Source organism: Equus caballus, chromosome 8, assembly GCF_041296265.1.
Source record: "Equus caballus isolate H_3958 breed thoroughbred chromosome 8, TB-T2T, whole genome shotgun sequence".
Lineage (NCBI taxonomy): Eukaryota > Metazoa > Chordata > Mammalia > Perissodactyla > Equidae > Equus > Equus caballus.
The window spans coordinates 12,926,969-12,947,893 of record NC_091691.1 but is presented as its reverse complement, the minus strand read 5'-3'; the positions used below and the strand labels follow the sequence as shown (position 1 = coordinate 12,947,893).

The following is a 20,925-nucleotide window of genomic DNA, read 5'->3' as shown; positions in this document are numbered from 1 at the left end:
AGAATGTGTCTCTTTAACATGAGGATTATTTTAAGCTGATTATTTTTAAGAAACAAAAGACTCAGGAAGTTTTTCTTGTTACCTCCCCCTTAACTGTCTAAATGAATTCAGATTAAAAATCCTGTCTCAGGGACTGGCCCCATGGCATTGTGGTTGAGTTCAGCATGCTCCGCTTTGGTGGCCCAGGTTCATGGGTTCAGATCCCAGGCATGAACCTACATCACCTGTCAGCCATGCTGTGGCAGTGACCCACATATAAAGCGGAGGAAGATTGGCGTGGATGTTAGCTCAGGGTAATCTCCCTTAAGCAAAACAAGAGGAAGATTGGCAACAGATGTTAGTTCAGGGCTAATCTTTCTCAGCAAAAAAAACCACCCCAAAACAAGCAAAACCTGTCTCAGCAAGTGAGCTGTCACCTTAGCGTAACATAAACTAGGTGGCAGACAGGGAGGAACCTAGAAAAGCCCGTTCATTTGGGTCCCCTCTGTGGCCTTCTGTTTCTGTGTGACTAAAAATTTGTTTCCCAAACGTTTGTTTGCTCCTTTTCCCCTTCTTGTGAATTGCCTTCCTTCCCTTTGAAGTCCCTGACTCGTCCCACTCCCAGCATCATCTTTTGATTTAGCTGAGGATGGTATTTAGGGTGAGGGCTTTAGCAATTTTGGCGAGTTGTTTAGTTTTCCTGGGTTTCTTCCATGTATACATATTATTAAACTTTTGTTTTTCTCTTGTTTATCTGTCTCACGTCAATTTAATTCTTAGACCAGCCAGAAGAACCTAGAAGGGTAGAGGAGAATTTCTTCCTCCCTTATAGTACTAACCCAAACCAATAGCCTACTACATACCTCGGCTATATGGTATTAATCTTATGGGACCACCGTTGTATACGTGGTCATTGACTGAATACGGTTTGTCATTGACTGAAACATTGTTATGCGGCACATTAGTGTACATGTAAGCACACACAATTATCATCATAATATAAATAAAAATGCGTTCCCTTTTTACTTCACATTGTGAATAGTTCCATCATTTAGTCTTTATCTTCATTTTCTAGAACCTTTTATTATGGAAAATTTTAAACTTTAATAAAAGTAGAGAGGAGAGTATAATAATCCCCTGTCATTCAGCTTCAACAGTAATCAACTTTTTTCCAGTCTTATTTTGTCTGTCTCTCCTCCCAGTTTTTGTTGTGATTTGTTAGAGTATTAAATAAATCCCAGGCTTTAATTACCCTGATTTTTAATTATTTTATAGTATTCTTTCAATGCATGCGTTAGAATTTGCTTAATCATTCTTCTGTTGTTGGGCATTTCACATTGTTTCTAATTTTTTGTTATTAAAATAATACTTGTAATACTTGTGTATAAATGAACACAAGGATGAACATCTTAAGTTATAAACCTTTAGGTGTTTTTGATTTTCTTCAGCCACATCTGAAATTGTAATCACTAATTCAGAAGATATGAACCATTAGAAATAATCTTTTTGTAATTATAAAAGTAATACATTTAATTGTGGACATTTTGAGAATTAGATTTTTAAAATAGATAATAAAAATTACCTCAGATTGCTTTCTAAGGAATTCCTATAGTCTATTTGTGTTGCTATAAAAAAATCCCATAGTCTGAGTGGCTCGTAAACAACAGAAATGTATTTCTCACACTTCCGGGGGTTGGGAAGTCCAAGATCATGGTGCTGGCAGATTTCTCGTGGTGATTGTTGAGGACTTACTTCCTGGTTCATAGATGGGCACTTTCTTGCTGTGTCCTCACATTTTGGGAGGGGCTAGGGATCTCTAGAGGGTCTCTTTTATTAGAACACTAATCTCATTCATGAGAGCTCCACTCTCATGGCCTAAACACCTCCCAAAGCCTCCACTTCCTAATCCCATCATCTTTGGGGATTAGTATTTCAACATATAAATTTTTGGGGAATATAAACATGCAGATCATAGCCTCCTGCATCCAACTATCAGCATTTTTTAAGTTTACTTTTTAGTTGGGGTTGGGAAGGGTTTCAGTGCTTCTCAGAGGCTCTGTCTGGAAGAGGGCAATCCTACTTGGAGCTTAGCTGATTTGTAAAGCATAAGGCTTTGTACTTAACTGGTAGCTCAGAAAATAGCATTCCAGTTACCAGGAAGTAGCATCTGAAACATGCTGTCCATTACTTTGTTGATCTGTGATGGATTGTCATCCTAGTTACAATCATTCTGTATTATCCTACCCTAAAATCAACAGATAGCTTGTCTGTATTCCTGAACTCAGTCCCGTTGCTACCTCTGCAGAATTGTTTTGACTGAATTATAGTTAGTGTGGGACTGCTGGTCTGTTTCGTAAGATGAGTCCTGAGAAACTTGCCTCTCCTTACCGTATGAAGATTCACAGGAGAAACTGCTGTGGTTTATATTTGACTGTCATTTTGCAAAGTTAGAGAAAAAAAACTTGGTGAGAAAACTGGAAATGCAAGTGTGGTTTGTTTCTTTGTGTTGTGCTTGGTGGGTCTTAGGTAACTAATGCAAAATACTATCTGTGGAAAAAAATTCAGTCAACTTGAGCTTTGTTCAACAGGTTTTTAGAGCTGAGCCAGTATTTATTTGGTCTTGCCTTTTGTCATGAACGGGTAACAGAGATTTGAGACTTGAAAACTTATTCAGGAACACAAAAACTACATCAGTGTTTTGCTTTTAAGTATTTAAATACTTGAATTTTCCTTCTCTTTTAGTTCCTGGAATAGACGGAGGTGCTTTAACTGATACAAGTCTCACAGATTCCTATTTCAGCACCAGCTTTATTGGAGTCAATGGATTTGGAAGCCCTGTAGAAACAAAGTATCCCTTGGTGCAGGTATGGTTAGTATGAATTTATATGGCACTAGACAGTAAAGTTTATTCCCAGGGTGGGGGACAACTAGAGTGTTTATTTATTCCTAAATTTGTTGAGCAGGGGTGGGATTTTAGGAGGTGATGAGGTGGGTGGTATACAGATAAGCCATGTCCCGTAGGGTTGGATTCAGGGTGAGGCTTCAAGGGTGGGGTCGGGGGTGGGATGACAGTGGAGTATTTAGAGGGTAGTTAGAAAGAGACTAGTTTCACTCCTCTGTGTGTTTTGTGGGTATGGTGTAAAGGCCTTTCACAATGGAGAGACTATGGAATATATTAAGAAAGTATGGGATGTGTTTAGAGAGCGGAGAATAGCCTAATTTTATAGAAACTATAAGGAGTATAAAGGACAGTATGTGTTGGGAGAGGTTATTAGAGAGCAAGTGTTGCCTTTACGTATAGTCAGTTCACATCCTCTCGGATAGATATTGGAATTTTTATTCTGTGGACAAAGAAATCTAGTTACATACTTTGCCCAGGCTAATAAGTCATAGAAGTGCAATTCAAAATAGGCCTGCAACTTTGGTTTTAAATACATGACTAGTGAGTAAAATTTTCATTTGGTGTGTTAGAGGATTTGGAAGTTTTTGCATAGATTATTGTAACTCAAGCAGCAACATTTATAGGAAGATTAGAGTGTCAGTAATGTGAAAGATGGGTTGGAGAGGAATAAGCAAAGATGGTCAATCTTAACTTAATTGGTTGGATATTCTTAATTCTGTGTTTCTCAGTGATCTTATATGTGTATTATTTTTCAGAGAATGACCAATAGTAGCAGTTCCCCGAGCCTTGTGAATGACAGTGCCAAGCCGTATGCAGGCCACGGTGAGACCTGGTCCCTTTCTCTCTTTTATATATATATTTCTGACTCTAAAACAATATATCCATTGTAGAAAGTTTGAAAATTATAGATAGGTACAAGGAAGAGAATAAAAATGATCTATTATCTTCACACTCAGAGATAACTAAGATTTTGGTTATCTATATACACATACACACATATATACATAATAATAAGTATATACATAATAATAAAGATGGCATTAAATATAGTTTTAAATTATGAGTGTTGTTCCTTATAAATTGAATTCTATTGTTTGTTTTCATAATTTACTTAACTATTTTTGTTTCTATTCTTTTTTTTTTTTAAGAACTGGAACACTCCAATAGTTGACTATATAAGTCTCTGTTCATATTTTGAGTTATTTCTTTTGGAAACATTCTTAGACATGGAATTACTGTTTTAGAAATTATAGACATTCTTAAGGCTTTTGATATAGAATTGCCAGATATCTTTCTGTATCCTATTTTTAAAATAAATGTTCAAGAATGGTTTTTAAAGAATATGTAACAATTGAGTGTTGATACTCTGCTTCAGTAAAGTGTTAACAATGATTAATAATGATGAGAATAAGAATTTGCGTGTTGATTATTTCCTGTGATAGCCATTTTGTGTGTGTGTGTGTGTGTGTGTATCAGATCTCTTTCACTATTTGGAAATTTCAGCCTTTGTTTCTTTTGCTATAGAAAAAAAAGCAACATTTTAATATTGAATAAAATTATTAGAAACTAATTGGTAGCATTGTAATCTTTTTAGCATTCTCATAGAGTTTATGTGCTGACTTTTAACTGCTATGAAAGGTAGCATAAAGGGTGAATGATATTACCTATTTTTAAATGCCTTGAATGTATAAATTACATAAAAATACGTTATGTCTTACTATTTTATTAGCTTCTTTCTCTTGCGTATTAGTTACATTAAATTAATGTTAATTCTAATGAAGAACTAGATTATCAAAACCCAGGCAGAAGAAGCCAGAGAAATTAGGCAGCTATCTATCTGTACTGCATTATGAAGAGATTTAAGTTTCCTTTAAATGGGAACATTTACTATATTTTTTAAGATTTCACAGATAATTTAATCAGAAGCGTAAGATTAAAGCTTAAAATGGAAGATAAACTATTTCAGTGTATATCGTGCATGCCTTTTGAAAAACTCTTCTGATTTGTTAGGTGAGAAACAGTTTAGAGATATACCTTTATTTATAACTTCTGGAGTAATAGAACTTTGAACCTATAAAGCTTTGAAATTCGTGTTTGTTTTGAAATGTTTAATATTTCCATCTTTAAAAACTTAATTTACCTTATCTTTTTAGTAAGAATATCAAATATGTAGCAATAAACTTAAAAATCTGGAATATTCTGAGAGTTGATGGCTTTAAGGCCTTGCCTCTGGGTTAAAATCGAAGTGTGATCCCGGTGTGTGGTTGACTGCGCTTCCTCCCCAGCTACCCCTTTTATTTTTCTCATGATTTAGTCTCAAGAACACAAACATTCACTACATTCACTACAGGTAGACTGACTTTCTTTATCTACAGACTCCTAATAATGTGGTTAAGAGTCATCTTTGCCTTTTTTCTCTATTTGATTTTTCTTTGGGTTCTAAGCAAGCAGATGCATCCTAATCCATATAGCTTCTGAATAAATAGGTACTGAGTATTGGCTGAATGAAGTGTTCTCCAATTTGTGTTTCATTCGCTCAAAATATTTGAACATCCACTGTATGCAAGATGTTGAGTTTAACTACTATTATGGTATATGATTTTTATTACTGTTATAAGCATTGTCAAGTTAAACGTTTATTAGATTTGTGGGTTACCTGAGTTGTCTCTGTGGAAACTTACGTAACTTACCTTCCAGATGCTCTAACTTCACCTGCTTCGTCCTTGTTTAATGACTTTGGTGCCCTCAACATCTCTCAGAGAAGAAAGGTAGGTGAAGTTGAACTTACGTGAAACTAAATAGAATGTAGAGGTGACATTGGTGTGTTACCTACATAATGGTCAATATTCTCTCAAGTGAAGGGAGGGCTTTTTATGGACTGTAACGTTTTTCTTGCCTATTGTTTACCCTTTTCCTTGTTATATATTATATCTAGAATTTCATTTGATCTCTGTGCATGGAATAGAGACATTTTATTTGAAGGGGTGAAATCCTTCTGCTTATTCTTGCTCATTTTCTTTATCTTAATGTGTTCTTTTTTTAAGATAGCATCTAATTTAATGTTGTAGTTGCTGTTAATGTGACCCACTGTAGGCATGTTAATCATGTTTTAACTTTATTTTGTGTCTAAATTTCAAAGAGATCTCCCCAAATTTGAACTCCTCGTTACAAGGCAAACTTAAAATCTTTAACTTTTCATAATTGGCCCAATTGTTTGAAAACAATTTAAAATCTTCTCTTATTAGAAATTTAATTCATTTTGTTTGGAATTGAGCTTGGTAGACCATGCATAGATTTGGAAATATTTTATAGGGACTGATTTTGTGACAAGTAGAAATGAAAACTTTATTATAGTTTGATGCCTTTGAGTCTTAACGAGAATCATTGTGTTATTAGTAATGATAATCTAAAGAAGGTGGTATTTTTGGTTAGGTTCAGTTGCAGCTAAAGATGTTCAGGAGGTTGAAAATCTTGGTGGCAATTACTGTAAGGTTATAACTAATTCAATTTCCTAAGTAATGGAAGAAAGACCCAAAAGAAAAGAATATTAGAATATTAATTTTAGAAAACTGATATAAACTTAAGATTAGTTTAGAAAGTATCTGATTGAGGGTAGTATAAAATGAATTTCAAAGAGACTAGATGTTTTCAAGACAAAAAAATTTATGGGGTCAGGTATAAATAACACCAAAACCTCATATACCTAAATCCCCATTTTGAAACATAGATGAGAAGAAGGAAGTAATTAATTATAAAATGCTTTTAAGCAACTAGAATTGATTGATTAAAATGTATGGGTTGATTTTATAGACTTTCTTATAGGCTCTCACCAAGAACGCGTTTATTCTTGCTTTACGTACTATTCTCATAAATTGGAATATGTGGTTTCTAAATCCATATAGTAGAAGTGGAATAGCATTGGACACAAGCAGACTCATTGGCGGTAGTGAGAAGTGACAATAGACAAAGCCTGTCAATATGGAAGGGAACAGTAAAATGCTGAAAAGCACGTACAACCTAGAAATCAAGTTATCTGGAGCTATGTAGTATAGGGGGAAAGTGAAAAGCCCTTAAGTAGTCTTAGGGGGTCCCCTTCTGCCTTTTTATATCCTTAAAGTAATAATCAGTTACCCATGATAAGTAACATTTCTGATGTATAAGTAGAAAGTAAAACTAGAATGGCAAATAAATGCTTAAAAGTATTCTAATATGAGAGTTTGGTGGAATGTATTTTAAAGTTGAAATATATGACTTAGAGCTACTGATACTTATTTTTGAGAAAATGGCAAAAATCCCTGGAGATTGGAAAAAGGAAGATATAGTGCCCATTCTTTTAAAATTTATTTTAGTAAAGAAAAATAATAAAAGGAAATATTACTACAAATGTGACCTCAATATTTGGAGAAATATTAGAATATATCCTAACGGAAGCTGATTATAGTGAAATGAGTACTATGCGGTGATTTTTGAGGTGCTTGATTTCTAGCTTTGTGACCTTGGGCCAACTTTCTAGTCTGTAATCTTCACATCTGTGAAATGATGAGCATGGCCTGGATAATTGCCATAGTGTAAACTCAATGTCTGTCTAAACTGAAAGGACCTGTGTGTCAGTCTCTACTTAGAAATTCAGGGTTCACAGTGTGTCTTTGAAGGACCATATTTTCTTGCCATTTACATTTAAAATTACATGTAGGGACGTAGAGATTTTTTCCAATAGTGGGCTATATGGTTAGCAATCTGTGTGAGTACAAGTTGCATGTATTTTTAAATTGTTAATGGTTGAGTTGAGAAGGTTTAAAATCTCTTCGTATTGGAAATACTCTTGGCATAAGAGTATTGCATGCTACACATTGTGAATTAAAGGTATGTGGAGACTTTATCTGTTTTTCTCTTGTTGTAGTAGTTCATAATGTCTGTTTAATGATGTAATTTTAGTGGAAGTAACTCCAACTTATGTAAATATTTAATTATAATTCCAGGTTGATCTAAGCAGGCTGTCCTGATTACTCAATGATATTTATTTCATAATGGTATCAGAGAACAAGTAGTTAGGCCATACTACTGTTTCATAGCTAGTTAGGTAAATCATTTTCTGAAAATCTCAGTTGGACCAATCCCTGGGCCAGATATGCTGCTTTTTCCCTGTCGGGTATGTGAATTATTGGGATCAGATCAATCAGTCAGGTGTTTTTACTGTAGGCAGTCTAACTGTCTTGTATGTGGAAAATTAAAAAAGAATGGACTGATGTTTTTCTTGCTTTCCTCAAATCTAATTGTAGAGGGAATACATGAACCTACTAGAGAACATTTACCCAGCAGCATATTAACTAGTGCCAATTTAAATATCTGATGATTGCGAAGTAGCAGAGAATTCTCTAGATTCAGAAAAGTGAATGGAGAAAAGATGTTTTGGGTTGACATTTTTGAATATGGAGAAACAGATAGCAGAAAGTGTTGCTTGCTTACAACTAGAGAGTTAGGATCTTCAGTAAATTTTTTAATTTTCTTCTTTCTATCATAAATAAGCTAAGAAACTACAGCTGAGGTCCTTGTATCTATAGGGACTTACTGAAATGAAATGTGGGATGTGAAAAACAGTCCAAGGAGGTTCACAGCCATTCAACTGGGTTGATTTATTGTTGTTAGTTATGTGAAAAACTTCCTGAAGAGTTGTATACTGAGAATATATGCCTTAGAGCACTACCACTCATGGAGTATCAAGGGACCAGTGCTAGTCCATGAAGTATTTGTTAACCTGTCTGTAGGGAGGTAAGTTAAAACATTGAAAGTAAATGTTTAGAAACTCATTTAACAATTTGATAATACTGCAGCATCCAAATATGTGATCACTTTTCCAGTAATTTATTTTTATTTTACAAAAGTATAGGACCATGATGTATAGGAAATTTTTTAAAAAGTGATCTTCCATAATTGATGCTTGAGAAGCACTGATTGTTTTCTTTATTTTCCGTATTAGGAATACCTAATTTTATAGATAGAAAAACTAGCCATTATTTGAAAATGTGTATAATTATTGTTGGCCAAGGGTGGTGGTGGAAGAAGTTGAATTATGGCTATATACTCTGTGGGAGAGTTAAGTCCCCCCAAACACTAGAGATGGAGTTTTGTTGAAAATGGGAATTAATATATTAGAGATTAATACGTGAGGAAACCTTAACAGCAAGAAAGATAAGGTTGAGAACTGGTATGACAGAAAAAGACTTGAGAGTCACTGTGAATCACAAATGTGATCTAGACAGCAGTAAAATTCTCCTTAAATCCTTTGGGAACAAAGTATCTTTGTAACAAAGTTAGTTGAAATACAGATATTCATAAATGAAGTGATTCAGTCCTATGATATCTTGCTAACTATTCTTGCTAAGCTGTGAGTTTTTATGCAGGGCAACCACAGATGATTGAGACAAATCTTAGGCAAAGTGAGAAGCCTTCGAAATTTGCGTCTGACATTCTTGGCTTCCCCTTTTATATCTTTCTTGGCCCTTCTTTGCCCTTTTTTTTTTTTTGTCATCTAGTCATTTTCCTATTCAGCTTTCCCACCTCTCTCCATTAAAGCAAAAAATGCTCTGGTGCCTGTCTTTTACATTTCTTGTTTTAGTTGTACTTTAGTATGGTGTTTCAATCAATATGCAGCTTTACTTGGGCATTTGCATTTTATTTCTAATAATGGGATAACAGATTTTCACTGTTACAAAAAATTGTAAATCTTTTAGGTTTTAATAACAAGTATAGTTCTTTGGACTTAGGGGATAAAGATTTCTGAAGTATCATGTTTATTTCTTCTGTTCTTGATTTTATAGCTCTTGGTTAGGATGAGGGACATGAGATCAAAAGGGGGTGCCTTAGCTGCTGATAGCTTATTTGTGAGGAGACGTAGGTGGTGGAGGCCCGGTTCTGGATTGTTCTGCTTCAGGTGGAAGTTCACTAATAGTACTTTCTCTGCTTCCTTCCCTGTTTGATCTCAGTTTGGAACCTCCTTCCCACTGTTCTCTATCTTAAGAGCATCCGTCCTTCTTTCTGCCATCTCTACTATGAAATTTACTTATGATATGTATTGTATGTTTTTTGATTAATTTCGCATTTGAATTTTTTTTTTGGTAGCATTTCTGTTCTAATGTCTTTGAAAGATAACTTTTACGTTATTTCTACTCCAGGGAACTAAACAGGGAATAAAAGGGAAACTGGAGAGTATTTGTGGTAGAGTTCTTTCGTAGAGAAAACTAAAGTAAATTTGGAGAAACTAATAGGATTATCGCATAGACAATCTGGAATGTAAGCCTTCCCTAATCCTTTTGATGGTTAGGCCCATTCTGGAACATCAAACCAAGTATTGATCTCAGGAAAAATAAAAGATGAGAAAATCGAGAAGATATTGAAAAATAACTGAAATCTTAATGGAAATCACAGTCTAAAACTTCACCTGTAAGACCATTGTTTTTAAATTTTTGATTTATGTTCTCAGGCATTGTTTTACTTAGTATTTAGGTTTCTAGGTCAGCCATATTAGTCTCTTTTACCTGTTTAAGTATCGTGCAGTAATGTTTCTATGGAGAATCATGTTTAGAATTCCAAATTAATATGCTCAGAGTTCTTCTTTTATTGGAATTGACTACACTTTCATTCGCCTCCACTTGCCAAGCTGTGGGATTGTGCACTATCCCAGGTGAAGCCAGATGTAGGTGAGGTTTTAGGTTTCGAGATATGTATGAGTGGGTCCTTTGCAGAAACTAGTAGTGTTGTTGGAGTCCAAGTTCCCATAGGCACATGAGCACCCATGGTTCCTGTTTGTAGCTTGCTCAGAGACTCTTGATGAGTTTTTATTTGTCATAAAGAACAAACAGTGGGAACAGTAGTAACCTAGTAGTATTAAATAATGGTTAAGGTTTTAGGGTTTGGAGTTGGATGCCAGGCAATCTGAATTGAGTATCTATTTCTTCACTGATTATCTTTGTGTCTTTAAGCTTAGTTCAACCTTTCTGTTTCTTCATTCACAAAATGAGAATAATAATACTTAGTACCTACTATGTAGAGTTGTTTGTGAAGACTAAATGAGATCCATTTCCTGGCACACAAGTGCCGAATAAATCATAGCTGTTAATTGGTAGCAATACATGGTGTTCACCAAACCTTTCTAGCCTTGTTTGGGAGTTGTTAACTCTTATTAAATAAATAAATATCTGTTGCTACTCACTCTGGATCAAGCTGTATTGGAATTGCCCACTGGAAAAGCAGTTCTCCAGTAGTTACTCTGAGGGTGTCCATCTTTTCTCTGAGGTGTTCAGGCCTCTCCTCCCCCCAACATTAATTCTTTGCTTCTTCCCCACACAGCTGTTAGCCTCTCACACATCCTTCAAATTTGGTGAAAATTCATCTGGAGTTTTCTCATAATGTAGTGGCAGACAGAAACTTGGTTTTATTTATATTGACAGTGATTTTCTGTGTTTGTTCCAGTTAATATGGAAAATTGAAATAATTCTTTTATAAATTGTGTTGTATATTTTATTATATCATTTGATTGCTCCAACAATTCTTTGAGAAACAGTGTTTTTTCCATTTTTTGGATTGAGAAATGGAAGTTTTGAGAGATCAAGTAATTTACCTAGAATAATATAGATAACATTTATTTACATTTTAGAGAAGAAAATCTCTCTAGGGCAATATGAGAGGGTGAGATGACTGAGTCTTTTATAAGGTGGGAAAAATGGAGAGGTAGTGGAGAGGCCACTGGTAGTATGCAGAGGAGGAGATAGAACATTGATTTGACCTTACGCCTGCTGCTTTTTCCATTTATGTGATGATCTCAGTGTAAATTTCTATAAACACAATTTCTAGGGCAAGAATACACAAACGTTTGGTAATTGACAGATTCCTTTTTAGAAATGCTGCACAAATTTATATTCCTACTCATAGGTGCTGGTTTTTCTGCAACTGGAAACCTCTGCAACCTTGAAAACACTGAGATGTAAAACTCTTGCGTATCTTTGTCATTCTATAGGCAAAAACCCCCCTCATTGTTTAAATTTGATTACCGGTGCTGTTGAACTTCTCTTTTATGTTTATTGGCCCTTGACATTTTTTTCATGTCCTTTGCTCATTTTTCTGTTGGGTTATCCTTTCTGAGTTCATTGTAAGCTCTTTGTGTATGTTTTAGAGATTTAACTATCTTCTATCAGATGTTTCAATCTCTTCCTCCCATTTTGTTTTTGGTATTGAATTTCACAAATAATTTATTCCATCAGCTTTGAAACGTCATACTCTGCTTGTCTTTTATTAAGCACATTAAAAAAGAAAAAATATTAAGCTCATGTTTGTTAAAATGGCATGGTAATTCCCTGTCTGATGAGTTAGTGACTCAGTCATTGTTTTCTTATATTATGCAAGTAACATTAGATTGAAAATATGACAACATTAGATTGTTTAAAAATATGATTGTTTCTATAGAGAAAGACTCAACGTTGAAAGGGTTGATTTTATTTTATTTTCCTGCTAAATAAAGAGTACTCCAGGTTGAGCTTCCAGGCTTGTGTTGAGATAAAGATGTGCTTTAGAAAGAGCAGATTGAATTTTGTTGTAACAAATTAGGAGTTCAAAAGCACTTTCTGTACTTTATTTTAATGGTACTTTGTGTGCAGTGACCCCTTGCTTTTTTTGAGTCAAGAAAAAGTCTTGCAAATTTATGATTTCAAGGGAATTTTGTCTTATTGATTGATTAAAAAAAATCTTACGAGAGATTTTTGTTTTGGAGGCTTTTTTGTTAGATGCGTGTTGTGGTTTGGTGTTTGACGCTTTACCATGTTTAAACACATAAACTGAAACGGCATACCTTTATAGATAGTATGTTGGCTCTAGTCTTTATCTAGTTTTAGCTTTGGGGATTTTGAGTTCTTACCTAAAAATGATAGTTTAGTAAAATTATGGTGCATTTCCTTCTTGAACCTGGAAACTAGTGGATCCCTCTGAGATGCTCTGCCTGGCTTCTTTACATTCTGCTCCGGTCATCGTATTTACGAAGCGTAGAAGCTGATATGAAGAGGTTTTCATTGCTGGTGGTTGATCTTTATTTTCCTAGGAAGTAGGGGTCAGGAATAAATTAGTAAAGATGAGTTTAGAATTCTCATCCACAAACATGTTAGCCTAAGTTTTAAGCTAAATTTAGCCAAAACTATATAATTTTCCCCAACTCTATTTAATTCCCAAGATTTGTTCTTCTTGCTTTTTGAAAATGGGCTTGGGGGAACTGCGTAATTTTGTTTCTTTGAATGAAGTCTCTGTAGCTCTTGTTTCTCATTGATCCCATCCATGCCAACTAGATTCACAGATGGATTCTTTTAGGAATCTGTCTTTGGTTCTTTTAGGATTAGTCAGAATAATGTTAAGATTGTAATATATTAGGGAATATTAGAGAATGCGGAGTAGATTTCTTTGAATTGGAGGCAGAATATCGTAGTTAAGAGTACAGGGTCTGGAACCCAACCTTATGTTAGTTGTGAGATTGAAGATGAGGTATATTAGCCTTGTCTAAGCCTCACTTTTCTTTTCTGTAAAGTTGGTATTATAGTGTGGCTATCTTACAGAATTATGAATATTAAATACATTAATGGGTATAAAGTGCTTGGCATAGTGCCTTGTGCTTGTCAAATGGCAGTTGTTACAGTCTTCTATGGCTTATGATTCTGCGATTTTAAAATATATGTTTATCTGTTTCTGAATGTGTGTGAGATGACTCTTGATTCGCCACTACCTTAGTTTAAGTTCAATTTATAGTAAAGAGTATTTCTGAAGATATTTTCCTTCATTTCATGATTGAATTTAAGCAAAGGTACACATACAAATAAATCAAAAGGGAACCTTTTGCTAATAAGCGAATAGTCATTTTAGCATGATGGTTGGTTTTGATAAGGGATTATAATTCATATGAAAACTTTTATAGGGGCTGGCCCCATGGCCGAGTGGTTAAGTTTTCATGCTCTGCTTCGGTGGCCCAGGGTTTCGCTGGTTCGGATCCTGGGCGCAGACATGGTACCGCTCATCAGGCCACGTGGAGGCAGCGTCCCACATGCCACAACTAGAAGGACCCGCAACTAAAATACACAACTATGTACTGGGGGGATTGGGGGAGAAAAAGCAGAGGGGGAAAAGGAAAGAAGATTGGCAACAGTTGTTAGCTCAGGTGCCAATCTTTAAAAAAAGCCAAACTTTTATAATCATTACAGTTGGTAGTTTACTGTGGAACTAATTTTCATGACTTTAAAGAAAAACCTTTATTCACTTTCACTTAAAATATTTTAATAATTTTGGCATGATATTTTATTTCTCCACGTCTTGTGTTCTGGTTCCACGCTAAAGCAAAAGAATAAAAGAAGTTGCAGTTTGGTGTTCCAGTCCTTTAGAAATTGAATGTGGCCTTTCTTAGCAAGGCTATTCCAACTGATGTCGTTTTTGATGGCGTGAAACTTCATTGTAATGTTTAGGTTTTGAGAACAGAAGTAATGGCTGCTTTGTAGGCTTTGTTAAATTTATGTAGATAATATTGGGAGACTCCTTCCCCGGGATCTGACTCATAGCAGAGCTTAAAGATATATGTTTGTATGTAAATCCCATTCTGCTACATTTGATAGAATTTAGATCTGTTTTTACTCAGCATCATCCCCTATTTTCATCCTCTCATCCTATACTGATTTGTATATTGACTCCATGAATTAAAAGGTCTCTTTCGTTTATAGATGTTTACCTGCCCATGCGTCTTTAACAATGACAGTCTGTTTTTTCTATAGACTTGTTTGCGCATCCCATCATACTATTGTTTTTATTTAAACAGTGAGAATGTGAGGAACCTAACACATTTTTATGAAAAGCCCACGATTGATAATGAATTGCAGGACAAAATACAACATAACCTTTGAGGCTGACTTATTATGTTTTTGATTTTTAAGTCTTTTACTTACAGAGAAAATTGATTGGAGCCCAAGATACAGTGATTCGTAGGTCTGAATTTACTGTTATAAATTAGTTAGGTATAGGAGCCTTTAAAATCCAAGTGTATTAACACACCTAATTAGCTAATAAATCAGCTACAGGTTCCTGGTGTTGATGATTTTATGTAAATTAGTTAATTTATTTGATTTTAAAATCCAAATGGTTTAAATCAGTTTGTGTTCTATTTTTTCCCAATGAGTTTGGATTGACCACTGATGGTCAATGGAATTAGAGTCTTATATTTAGTTCTCATAATTACAAATATGCTAAAATGTTAGGATATTTAATTAATTGAAGGAAGACCATTGTGAACCAGAAGAGGTTGTAAAAGAAATGCAGATTTATTTTCAAATAAATATATAGTGAATTCTAGGCCAGAGTTTTCTATTTGTAGACCTTAGACCCTTAGGAGTGGCACAAGGTAGGTTGCTGAGTTATTACTGCAAAAGGCAATGAATGACCATATTCATTAAGCATTCTCTGGAGGGAGATAATATTTCATATATGTGTACTACTATTTTCCAGGTATGTAAAGATGCTCTGATGAATAAGATGCAAGCCATTTAAAAGTCTCTTTCATAGTAACTTTAAATCATCATTTGTGGTTTCAGAGTACAAAAGTGAAAGCAGAGTTACTATGTTTTTGATGTTCAAAGGGGATTCTTAAACTTCAGGGCATTGGAAACTTTTCGTCTTAGAATAACAATTAGATTTCTCTAGTTTATTACTAATGATTAGATTATGAGGCACAATAACATGCTGGTAATGTGAAGCATTGTCAAGCTGATGCTGTTTTGCAATTTAGCAGAAGAATTGTGCACTGAAAATTGGTCTATTACTTGGCAGCTTTAACTACATTTTCTATAAAAGCAGTGGTATTTATAGATTTTTCTTTTGCCAGACTGTGAACTTTTTAGGGGAAGAGAATAGATTTTATCGTTGTATTTCTAGGAAGGGCAGAGAGCCTTATGCTGAAATGTTGAGTGAATGAGTGAATGGAAAAAAAAAAAGTGTACACATTTAGACTCTTCAACTAAAACAGTCCTAAAAATTTACTTTTACTGTTCTTTCTTTTGACGTAGTCTAGAGACTTATCTCATTTGTTAGGAAGGAGAGCAGACTTCCGTTAGTCCTAAACATTTAGAATGAGCTTTTAGCGGGTTAGGGTAAGAGGTTTTGAGGAACCAGGGCCTTAGGGGCTATGAGTGATGATATTTAAGGCTCTGAGTATGTAGAGCAAGCTATAACGAGGTGATGTTGAGCTATTGAACCCCTGTCCCTTTTCATTGTGGAGAGAGCCCCCAATTTCTGTTTGGACTGCTGCTTGTTTCTTATCCAGGTCTTTTCTCTGACATTCTCTAGAACTTTACTAGTCAAAGTGTGGTCACCAGACCAGCAGTGCTAGCAGTCTGGGGACCCTTTTAGAAATGCAGACTCTCAGGTCTCACTCTAGGCCTACCAAATCAGAATCTTTATTTTAACAAGATCTTCAGAAGATGCATCTGTTCATTACAGTTTGAGAAGTGCTAATCTAGAATACATTCTCAAACTTTTTCTTGTCCTGGGAGCTTTTGTTCAAGCCGTAGGCTGTTTTTTTTTTTTTTCAAATGCCCAATAAAAAGGGTAAGACTATTTTCAACTATACTATCTTATTGTGCTGTTTATTTAGATTTTGTGAAGAATGATAAAAATCACTTTTGTAGTGAATCTTCAGACTTAAAGTAAAAATTGTATGTATTAGAGAGAGAGAAATAAAAGTTACATGCTCTGCTGAATATTTTACCACAGAAACAAAAAGATTGAGAATTTTGATGTGTAATACTAACTTACTAGGAGGTGGAGCAGAAAAGCTGGTTATTTACCAATAGGACGTGACATTTTAAAATGCTTCCATTCCATAATAACCAGGACTGGCAAGGCTGTCAGGGGTGGAGGATCAACAAGGGAACTTACTGTTTTTTTTGATCATCACATTCTCAAGATTGATCTAGGAAACGATTGCTGGAAGCTAAGGGCAAGGGGAGGAGTTTGGATCTTCCCGAACTCAGAAAACTCGAGGGGAATAACTTCAGGGGTAAATAAACATTTCCTGTAAAATTTCATTTGCCTCTTTTATTTCCTCATCTTTTATTTGACTCTTCCATTTCCCTTACCTCCTACTTTCAGTTACTCACCAATAGTTGGTTATTTTATTTATTTTTTGCTGAGGAAGATGAGCCCTGAGCTAACCTCTCTTGCCAATCTTCCTCCTTTTTTGCTTGGGGAAGATTAGTCCTGAGCTAACATCTATGCCAGTATTCCTCCACTTGATGTGGGTCACTGCCACAGCATGGCTGGTGAGTGGAGCAGGTCCACACCAGGATCCAAACCTGTGAGCCCAGGCCGCTGAAGCGGAGCATATTGAGCTTAACCAGTATGTGATGGGGCTGGCCCCACCAATAGTTGTTTTTAACCCAGCAGATCTTTCCCCAGCCAGGCCTTAGCTCTCCATTTCCATTGCAGTTTCCTTGAGTTCACATCCTTCATCTAGACAGTGATTCTCACATGGGGGCAGTTTTGTCCCCCTGCTTCCAGAGGGCATTGAAGATAGTTTTGGTTGTCACAACTGGGGCTTTGGTGCCACTGGCATCTATGGATCGAGGCCATGGATGCTGCTAAACATCTCCAAATCACAGGACAGCCTTCGTAACAAAGAATTATCCAAAGTCTGTAATGCTAAGGTTGCGAAAACCTAACTTGGACTGCTGCCAGAGTGCATTAATTTGTCTACCTATTTTCAGTTGATTTCTCATTCGTAAGCTTTCAGGAGTTCCCTACTGCACGTGGAGTGAAGTCCAAACTCCTTGGCGTGGGATATAAAACAATTTATGGTTTCTTATTGCTTTCAAGCCTCATCTTTTGCTGTCACGGTTGGCCCTCTACTAATGGTAGACCGAATACCTGTGGTTTTTCCTGAAAACCGCAGTGCCCACATGCCTCTGTGTATACGGTTTTCCTAGCTTACAATACATCTTTCTCTCACTCTCACTCTTTTTTTCTATCTAGGCACACTTACTCCTCTTTCAAAACTGCTCAGGCATTTGCCTTCTCTGTGAAACCTTCTTTGTCTCTGCTCTACTGGTACCTTGATTATATATGCATTTGTTATATCACAACGAGGATGTTCTCTTTGCGTGACTTTGTTACCTACTAGGTGTGTGTTTTATGCATTATTGTATTCCAAGTACTTAGGATGGTTACTGATACAAAGTAGGCTCTCAGATGTTTAGTTGAAAATACATTTTGGGGCCAGCCTGGTCGTGTAGTGGTTAAGTTTTCATGCTCTGTTTCAGCAGTTTGGTGTTCATAAGTTTGAATCCCAGGTGTAGACCTACATGCTACTCATCAAGCCATGCTGTGGTGGTGTCCCACATACAAAATAGAGGAAGATTGGCACAGATATTAGCTCAGGGCCAATCTTCCTCACCAAAAAAAGAAAAAAAAAAGAAAGTACATTTTTTCTTCAAGGAATAAATACTAGTTCAAGTAATTTGGAAACTTGCTTACAGATGAGATTTTACTATAATTAACATATGCAGTGAGACGTCTATGTTATATCTTTTTGCCTCACCATCATACTTTCTCTTGCCACCATCTCTTTTCTGATGTTATTTTGTCTTCTCTTGCTTACAATGTTGTTTTAAATGGTATTGGTACCTTAGGGCTTTTCATTCAGAATCACATAGAAGGTTTTACTTTTGGATTAGACTTGAATCTCTGGCACTTTCCTGCAGAAACTTAAATCTACAATGGCATGTGTTAGGGGATCCCTACTACCCAAGAGGAAAGGCCTTAGGCTAATTATAGGTTTTTGTGGGGATGGGGTGATGGAGAGGAGTGATGGATTCGTCTTTGGAAAAATAAGAAACATATAATGAGAGCTATTGGGGAGGAGGAATGATACATTGGATTTATATAAAACCTTTTTTCTGTGTTGCTTTATGCACTATTATAAGAAAATTAATTGCACTAATTGTAATAACCGGATCCAAAGCAAGTCTGAATTTGTGAAGGATCTGAGTAACAGAAGAACTTTTAAAATAATAATTTTTTTGCTTTCGAATATATGACTGGAATTTAGGTGTCCTTGTATAAGTTCTGTTTGACAGGTTGTGATTTTGTTTAAATAAGTATTCTTTGATATGTTGAAATTTTATGATAGTTCTTAGCTCAGACGTTTTCTAAATTATAAATTTTAAATTAGTGAAGGCTTAATGAAGATTATCTTATTTTTGCTGTGTGTCAGAGCCTTACAGTTGTGAGCTACGTTACTAGAAATCGCTTACTTTAAAATTCTTTCCTTTATAATATGGTTCCAAAGGGTACGTTTTTATTATCATCCCCAAAAAATTGCTTGTGAGTAGACATAGAGGGTAATTGAATCAGTCCAAGATTGCATAGAGGTGAAAATATTTTAGCTCCATGAAACATTGTCCATTGCTATAAATAACGGGTAGGTAGGTAGTCTAGTTACCTTTCTTATGCAAGTTTAATGGCTTTTTCCTCCTTAAATCAAAGACAACACGGCAGAGCCCATTTGTGGAGTGGAGAATCTAATGTGCGTAGAATAATTTCCATAGCCATTATTTGTAAGGTCATTTTGAAATTTAGAAATCAAATCTTTTCCTCAAACTGGTTGTCTTTATACTGGAAAAATTGTTTTTTATGTATTTTATATATTTCTCTGGCTATGACACCTTTTTGCAAGAAAGTTACTTTTAAGTATTTGCTTCAGCAGTCTTGTGACAGAACGAGTAAACATAGATTTTCTTATTTCAGGTCTTAAATTAGATAACCTTCTAAAAAATGAATCAGTATTCGCTAAAGGGATAAAAATACATACAAATTCCCTTTAAGATGCAATTTAGTGCAAATTTGCTATGATTAAGAGAAGTAAGATGATGGAACATGTCCTTAACTTTCATGTATAAAACAGCCCTGCCAACCACTATTAAGATCACTTACTAAGTTTGTTATAATGTTAGCCAATGAATTTATGCTTTTATTGGGCAATTTATTCAATATCAGTCTGTTCAAATTACTGAATTTATAAGACCAATGAGATTTGTGTACTTTTTTTTTAAAGTTTGAAGTTATTTCTTTTCATTGAGTACTTTAAGTTGAATGCCCACTGAAGACAGAGTGATTTGTACTCTGGCCTAATGTGCATAGAATATTAAAAATTTAGAAAATCCATTCCTTAGGAATTAGCTGCTGCTTTTAGGTGGGGTAGTTCTCAGTAGGAAAAAGATAAGTGAGATGGGACGCAGAAAAAGAAAACAGTTTGGATAATTTTTTTACCTGTATTTGGTGCCCTTGAAGCCATTTCTTCATATTGCAGTGAGAATAGGTAAGTGCCAGTGGAAAAAATTTTGCAAGGCATTTACTTTGCTGATTAGTTAATTTCTATTTATTAAAGTCTTATAAAATCAGATTGTAATGTATTTCTCTCAAACATCTGTTGCTTTATATAATGTTGTTCAGCCTGTTAGGACTGTGGGGTATTTTGGAGGTGTGTATCGGGGGCGGGGGTGGGAAATAGCGGGTAGTGATAAGGACATTAGAGGGAGTGTCTTAGAAATTTTACTTGTTTCCTATTCCGATGGAAATCCGATGGGATCAAAGGCGCGAAAAGCAAAGAACCCTATTGGCTGCCTTGCTGACAGGTGTAAATCAGGAGTACCCATCGATATGGTTTGGTGGAACAGAGTCACAGAAAACAATTTACAGGTAAAAATCATTTTATTAGACATTTTTTGAAAGTGAATATCTTGGCTGCTTTCTGTGTCTGTGTGGGGTGGTGGGTGTGAGATTGGATGGCTTAGCTGATACACTTACATGATTTTTTTTTTCAATCAAAGTTAAGATTAGTGGTCCGTTAACCAACTAAGTGATTTTGTTTGGTGGCTTTTTGAGCTTTCTCTGCTTGTGGTATATTTTCCTTTTCTTTTATTAAATTTAGTTTTTCCTTTTTGGATTTTCTTAACAGTTAGGTTCAATTATTTTTAGTA

General features: G+C 35.3%; 1 protein-coding gene across 1 annotated transcript in view; it reads left to right on the top strand.

Moving 5' to 3' along the window:
• Positions 1-20,925, top strand: part of LOC102149088 (PAN2-PAN3 deadenylation complex subunit PAN3) — a 66,598-nt gene that overhangs the window by 16,603 nt on the left and 29,070 nt on the right. Inside the window, exons 2-5 of the mRNA XM_070219898.1 lie at positions 2,722-2,843; positions 3,637-3,703; positions 5,579-5,649; positions 20,540-20,644. Coding sequence (XP_070075999.1) covers positions 3,640-3,703; positions 5,579-5,649; positions 20,540-20,644 — 240 coding nt within the window. The 5' untranslated portion in view covers positions 2,722-2,843; positions 3,637-3,639. The remainder of the gene's footprint in view (positions 1-2,721; positions 2,844-3,636; positions 3,704-5,578; positions 5,650-20,539; positions 20,645-20,925) is intronic.